General features: G+C 35.4%; 1 protein-coding gene across 1 annotated transcript; it reads right to left on the bottom strand.

Moving 5' to 3' along the window:
- Positions 1–341: 341 nt before the first annotated feature.
- On the bottom strand, positions 342–6,882 carry LOC108487535 (DNA polymerase delta small subunit). Its single transcript, XM_017791906.2, has 14 exons — positions 6,638–6,882; positions 6,416–6,545; positions 5,422–5,528; positions 5,167–5,293; positions 4,612–4,719; positions 3,711–3,826; positions 3,532–3,615; positions 3,057–3,125; positions 2,886–2,957; positions 2,714–2,805; positions 2,501–2,628; positions 2,041–2,142; positions 1,851–1,918; positions 342–606 (listed from the first exon to the last, which is right to left on the bottom strand). The coding sequence occupies exons 1-14, from the start codon at positions 6,692–6,694 to the stop codon at positions 547–549; spliced, it is 1,320 nt and encodes a 439-aa protein (XP_017647395.1). The 5' UTR covers positions 6,695–6,882; the 3' UTR covers positions 342–546.
- Positions 6,883–7,730: the final 848 nt, after the last annotated feature.

Genomic DNA, 7,730 nt, shown 5'->3' with positions numbered 1-7,730 from the left:
AAATAGCTCAAACTTTGTATGTAACCCTATCGAGGCCCATCGCTTTCCTTTTAACTTCCCAAAATGTCAGAGAAGAAGAAACAAAACATAATTTTATTTTAGCCTGCTTTTCTTAAGGCCTGAATATTAACATGGGAAACGAGATTTCTAGGTTCATCCGCAAATCAAATAACAAAGCTATGGATAATTACATAAAACAACAATAATAATAAAGAAGTAGAATTGTAAGAAGAAAAAAAATGATGGCAGCTAGGTGAAGCACCATCCCGTTAATCATGAAGTTATCCTATCCGTAAGTACTTTTCTTCCAAGATTTTAAGCATTAGAGAGATGGAGGAATATCACATACGAAACCTCGTATTCCATTTTTAACAGATCAGTCATTTACTTTGGTTAACAAAAGGAAGAACAACCATAGTTTTCTTTGTTCAATGCAAGTTGCACTGAATTGTTTTCCCATACAAAATTAAATCAATCAAGAAGAGTTCATTAAGTAAAAATTCAGCACGTCTGATAAGTTATTTGGCATTTAAACTACATACCATGTTATGAGCTGATTTGTGTCCCAAAAGTTAGTGCATGGCATTCTAGATTTCTCATGTTGAGCTGCAAATAGGGAAAAAAGAAAACAAAACAAAAATTAGCATGGATGGTGCTTCTTGTACAGAAAAAGCTTGTCATCATGTAAATGATCTAATTAATAGTTAAGCCTGTCTTTAAACCTGCAAAGGATTTACCAAAAATCTATTAACCTCTACTACTCTGAGTGCAACCGATTAAGTCTAGAGAAAAACTTTACTAATTGCATCATTTCCCTTCACTCACCATTTAATAAAGGATGTAACAAGTAAAACCTGTGTTCCAGAGGAAAAAGACAACTACCAGCTAAAATTAAACACCTAAGGACGAAGTGCCTCTAGAATTCAAGTGATACAAGGTTATTATATCTTTACATTTTTGTTTGAGAACTCCGGTAACCGACAAATGGAGCAAAAATAGCAAATCAAACTGAAGCGACAGAGTAGCACAATGTCATGGAAGCTTATTATCAACTCTTTGGACCGTCCTGCAATTACTTTCTTTATGGAGGCAGAGGTTGGTGGCTATTGGTGTTAAACTCAAGTAAAATATATGCCTTGAGATCTGGGTTTAATCTGATTACTATAATTTACAAAAAAGGTGGCTGTATGACAACTGACAAGTATGTTTTTCTTCTTATATTTAAGAACTCTGGGTATATGGTTAGGAAAGCTAAAATCTCCATGGAATTGGTTTTTCACTTGCATGCTAACAGTTCACCATGGAAACTTAAATTAATTACAACCTCCAACTCAGAGGAATTTGTTTTTATATGTTAAAACAGAATAAGGCACCGAAAGGAAAGCATGCAACCAGAGAGCAACTTCTATGGTATCAATCCACACTTCCCCTTCCTTACCATTTCTCTTTTCTTTCTCTCCCTTATTGACTCTGAAGAAGAGTCCTAGATTGTATTACAATAACTTCTATACACAAGCATTTGGTAGATGACTAGAATGTTTCTTGTCTTTTAAACGGGCTGACAAACAAAACATCTGATTATTTGTCATCTACCTAGTAGAGGGATATATTTGGATAGAGGACACACCAGAACAAGATTTCAACTGCTTTAAAAGTACAATTACACTATATAATAGATTCAAGACATTTGTTCATATTGTAGGAATGACACAAACCTCCATTTCCACGATGATAGCTTAGGTCTTAGGTAATGAATAACACAGACATGCATTTCCTCAAATTAGTACAAACATGGTAAATTTATCTACTAGTTTCAGGTCTCAACATCCTGGAAGGTGAAAAACACTTACCACAACAGCAACTCCAGTTTCACAGAATCTAGGAATGCAAATAAGTCTTACCAATTGCCCTTCCAACCCTGCATCAGTTAATAGTAAGAAGACTTTAACAGCCTGGTAATGAAATAATGATGCTGCTTTAGTTGTTGCTTTTGCTTAAAGTTGATTTTCAATAGGTAAGGGAAAATCTTGGAATAATCACCTTTTAACAAGCGAGTTTCATATTTTTCCTGATTACCAACAAAGTAAACATCAGGACAGCTATCAATTAGGAAGGGATCCCGATCAGTGAAAGGATAACAACCTGTCATTCAACAAAAGCAGTAAACTTGACTAAGCTCAGGATATAAATCTACCAGCTACCTGGTTTCTGTAGTAAATAATCGTAGCAGCCTGTTGGGCAGTAACAGGACCAAAATATTAATATCATTTTAAACTCAAGATCTGAAGCATGTTAATGTTGACATTGCTCAGGATCAATCTTCATTTTACAAAATCAGGAGCCTTCTCCATGAAGTGAGTCTTTTTCATTTTCCTTTGAAGATTATATGACTTACTGATGGGTGCTAAGCCTCTTAAATTTCCAAGTTAATGAACAAGTTTACATATAAAAATGACTAAATGCACAAAGGTGCATATATATGAATATATAAAAGTTTTACCAAGAGTATTCGGTGCGGTTGGTGCCAGATGCCTCCATCTTAAAGTCCTTTCCAAGAAGTCAAGTTTATCCTTCGCCTCCGAGTACTTAGTGAGATCGTCTATGTTCTGACCTGATGTTCCAAGAAATCTTGAAAATAAAGGAGCACAATTCAGCGAGCAGCATACATTTAATTTGGCTGAGCCACTTACAATAAGTTATATCCATATATTACCTGATGCTATCAAGCTCAAAACAATGAGGATTAGTGCAGGACCTAAAAGTGTTATAAGTTGCTGACCCTGGGAAAAGGCACCTGTTCAAAGGCTGAAAGGAGCAATATATTAGAAACAATACAAATGCAATTGTAACTTACATACTCTCAACTTATAAAGCAAATGTCAAACCTGCTGAGGTAAGGCAAAATTTGCAGGGTCACTAGATCCAGGCATGATATCCAATGGCAAACTTGCAGCAATCTGAACATAGGTGAAAATAGATAAGCAACAAGAGCAGTACAGAAACTTCAGGAGGCTAACCTTAAAGTGCTGATCATCACAATCGTGAGAAGAGAAAACCTGAGTTAACAGAATATCCAGCTCTTTAAATGGCTCAGACAACCTTGACTGATCCTTTGAAGCTAAATTCTGCCCAAAGATTATCATCCAAATGTCAGTGTAAGATGCGTCCAGAGTTTACAGATTATCACCCATCAAGAATGGTGATTTATATTGTCAACATCATAAGGACTTACTACAACAGCAAGACCTTTGACTGGAAAAATTAAGTTAGATGGAAAGTTCGATTTTTTTTCTCTTGTAGAAATGGAGGGGACATACAGAATTTGTGGCTATTGTTCAATTAGAGAATTTTGCAAGGAGGTCAGTGCTACGTCCATGAGACTATTATTATTGTCAAACTACTCTGAAGAGAGATCCTAAAAAGAAAAGCCAATGATTCTTTTTTAATGATCATAATTTATAGAAGAAAAGCATAATATTGACAGCCTTTCCATAGTAATAGATTAAGTTAAAAATAAAAGAAAAGGTTTACCTGTCCATTAAGAAGTCCATGAGAAATTTCAACAGAGTTTCCAACAATCACAAGATGAACTATCTCTGCAGCAAGTCCTTGCTCCTATTCATCAATATTATGAAGTAAGCAAACTGTAACAGTTGATGAGACATTGTAAAATGGCTGGAAAAAAAGAATATAACAGAATTGGCAAGAACCTCCTCATCTCCTAGATGCCCTGTTATGTGATCAACAAGAAGCTGAAACTGAAGGGGATTAGAGGAGCTGCTCCCGATGCTAAGCCCAGAGACAAAAACAACATACTTGTCTTCTCCTGTCCAAAGTCAAAATTTGAAGACTTTGAGGCCTTGTTTACAAGACAGAATGGCTGAACTTTAAGATACAGGCTATGTCTACTGAGATAAAATGGAAAGGCTGAAGGTTCATGAGACAAATCAAGGCTGAATATTTAAGAAAAATTCAACAATACATTATAAAGCTAATTTTCTTCCTACCATTCTCAATACTCCAATCCATTATTCTGCTGTATTCATGGAGAAAACCGACAAGAAACAACTAGCAGATGTGATTCTTCAAAATGCCCAACAAAGAAAATCTATAACATCAAACACGAGACAAAACTAGGTGCAGCTAGTCAAGAATGCTTGGACATACTAGCATCTCATGTCCTGAAATCTAAGGTTAAGAGAGATACAGAGATAGAGAGCTCTGCTTGTCAACTCTTGATGAATGAAAATCACTTTATAAATCTGCAGAAATATGCAGCTTTAATGCATGAATCCTTTCAAGACTAATGAGTCGTATCATTTCCTCAGTCAAAGATGCAACACCTTTCATTTTATACATGGTGAATTGACAAATTGTTCTAGTAATTTCTCTATTTTAGCAAAAAAACAAGAAAAAATCAGTTACAAACCATCTGTAGTTTTCTTAGCATGTTAGATAATAGTATTAATCTAACCAGGGATAAACACTGTATGCAGATTAGATAAGATGAGGAATGCTTATATCCAATAGAGAAGTGGCTCCTTTACAGAGTTGATGCAACTTTAGAGCAAAGAACATAAATTCGGAGGTAGAAGGGCAATCAGATCATACTTGATTTTAGCGGTCGTTCAATCTGAGGTGGTAAGCCAGCTTCGAGAACATCTTCAACAAAGAAGGCTCCTGCACTGGTTTCCTTTCCATGCAATGCAACAACAACACCTATCAAACGCATAGCGTAAGTGAAAGATCAACATGTTTCATTAGGGTAATGTTTGAGCCCATAAATTCCACTAATTGAAGCCTTGATAGTGCATAAACAGTAAGTTATTGCATATCACTCAATGGCATGCATATCTAGATCATAGAAGCTTGTGTTTAAAAACAAGGGGAAGAAAAGAAAAGAAAAGTTCAAAAATGATAAGAGTGAGTAAAATTGAATGCAATGAACCAAATAGTTGAGGCCCTCAACAAGCTCATATGATTTCCTCTAGAAGCTAAAGGCATGAATGCAATTAATAGTTTGATAATTGCTCAACATGGTAATCTATAAACAAGGCTTTGAAGCAATTAAGTGCAACAAATGCAATCATTTCCAATGGATTGACAAACAAGTCAATTGTGAACAGAAATTCCAAATATGGATAGTGAATTGATAGCAATACAGACCTGTTACATAAACTGAGGGTGAAAGCTTAGTACCGCCAAGCTTCACTCGTCCGCTTTCATCTTCCAAAACCAAGTAGTCATCTTGATGCATAAAATTATGAGGTTTTATAAGAGGGGCAACAGATCTCTGTAAATTATAAAAAGATTATACACAGAACGTTCAAAGTCAAACAACACTGAATTTCCAACATAGAGTTCAATATACAAAATGAAATAAACTAATCAATAATATACATCCATTAACAACCATATTACCTCCTTAGAGTATTCATCAAGAATGCAAGGTTTGAGTTTCATATGCTTATAAAGAGTACCAACAATGATGCATTCTTTGCCTTCTTCGAGCTCTAAAACTGTACAAACTACAAAAAGAGAGAAGGAAAATTTTTAAATTATTCCATGGAAACTAAAAACTCAATCAAACTACAAATTTATTTGAATCCCCATTATCTTTAGCCACAAACAATGAGAGGACTGGAAAGTTCTGGTACTTCAAATTTCTAATGTGAAAAAGTACACTACAGAGGCAACAAAATTTCAGATGCACAAATAATACCAACAACAAACTCATCAGAAATATGAGCAACAGTATCTAGTGCATTTTTTTTTCAAAATAGAACCTATCACCTTGAAGAAAGCTTTTGAATGAGAAATACACACTTGAAAGTAGAAATACATTATTATCAGAGTCTATGTTACTTGGACTCAAGTGTATCCTACGTGCATTGTAAGATTTTCTAAGTTTTTCCATCTTTTTGGAGAATCCTTGGAGATCAAATTCTCATGTGTGTCAGAAACGAGTGTCGGACAAGGGTACTCCAAGAAGAACGAAAATTCCGAGCAACATAGGTCAGACTAGTCCCCAACGAGTATGAGTACCAATAGTAATTCTTAGCCACAATGCCAGTATTTCAAACATAACCTTCCATGCTAATCAGTCAAAACCTCTAGAATGGAATCCAAATAATCACAGGGTAAGGACACACCAATCAAAAGCTAATACCAAAGACTTTTTTTATATTCACTGCGAACCCTAAGAGCCCCAGACACTGCAAATTACAAAAATTCCTTAACTCCAAATGCAGGTAACAAAGCAGCCAAAAATGACTAGCCAAAGCTGCTGCTTGCTTCAAAACCCAAAATCCATAATAAGAAGAGGGAAAAAGAGTACCATAGTTAATAAATTAAAAGAATAAACAATTTTGGAAATCTCCCGAAATATTCCTTTTTTTTTTTAAAGAGAGGTTACCGGGGAGATGGGATTTCCAGTTGGGCACAAGGGAGTAAAGCAAAGTTCTCATCATGTGAAGACGAGCAAAGTAAATTTGACTGTACTGCTGGCCTCTGTAAACTTCCTTCTGAATCTCGAAATTCTCATCCTAAGACACAAAGAAAAAGGGGATTATAGTTTCACAAAATCAGAAGAGATTTTAGGATATTGTGAAAGGGAAGAAAATGAGGTGAGAGTTACTAAAGAGAGGTAAGTGGATTGTTTTCTCTGCAGTTGTTCTTGCGAGTCGACTTCCATGGCGGGAAACTTGGATTGGAGACTGAAATTTCTCTACGGCAATTCTTCTGAGTGGAGAGATTTTATACATCCAATTCACTTTACGATGTATTTATTTTAAGCCTCAATATAACAATTCGGGGATGTAGCTCAAACAGTAGAGCGCTCGCTTTGCATGCGAGAAGTTACGGGGTTCGATACCCCGCGTCTCCAGTCTTGCTTAACCATATGAGCATTTATCATGTTTTTTTTTTACTGTTTTCTATTTTGCAAATCTCTTTCTACTATTTTATTATTGAAAAGATTAATACAACATTTAGTAATTAAACTTGATATCAATTACTTTTTTTTCCTTATTTTAAATTTTTAATATCTCAAATGAGTTAGTTGATGAGTTATATAGCATTAAAAATAGAAACTAATTTCAGTCACTGATTCTTAGGAAGTTACTATTTTTTAGGGATTGTTTTCCTTGTTTGTGTGAATTCCTCTCTTTATAGGTGTAAACTAATTAGCAGAATGAAAATAATCTTTTTCTAAGTTTCTTCATGGTATCAAGAGCTTTAGGATTCATTCGATCCTGCTCATTCATCTCTAATATCCCTTCCTAAAAATTCCTCCGGTTTAGTCCTCCTCTCATGGGTGACTTCAATGAAACTCTATCTAAAACTGAGACTTCACAAATAACTCAGAATGTCAATCAAGGAATCACTCAAGGTGAACTTAATTCCTCCCTTATAATCACCAATCATCGACTAGATGGGAAGAAATTCTTGCAATGGTCTCAATCGGTCCTTATGGTGATTCGTGGTCGTGGCAAATTAGGATACATCAATGGAGAAATTCCACGACCAACCATAGCTAAATCGACTTATGCCACTTGGGAACTCAACAACTCGATTGTAATGGCTTGGCTAATTAATTCGATGGAAGGCCATATAAGCCGCACCTATATCTTTTTCAAAACTGCAAAAGACATGTGGGATGCAGTCAAAGAAAACTACTCGGATCTTGGAAACGCCTCCCAAGTATTTGAGATCAAGCTTAAGTTAAAGGA

Source organism: Gossypium arboreum, chromosome 4, assembly GCF_025698485.1.
Source record: "Gossypium arboreum isolate Shixiya-1 chromosome 4, ASM2569848v2, whole genome shotgun sequence".
Classification (NCBI taxonomy): domain Eukaryota; kingdom Viridiplantae; phylum Streptophyta; class Magnoliopsida; order Malvales; family Malvaceae; genus Gossypium; species Gossypium arboreum.
This window is presented reverse-complemented; position numbering and strand designations above follow the sequence as displayed.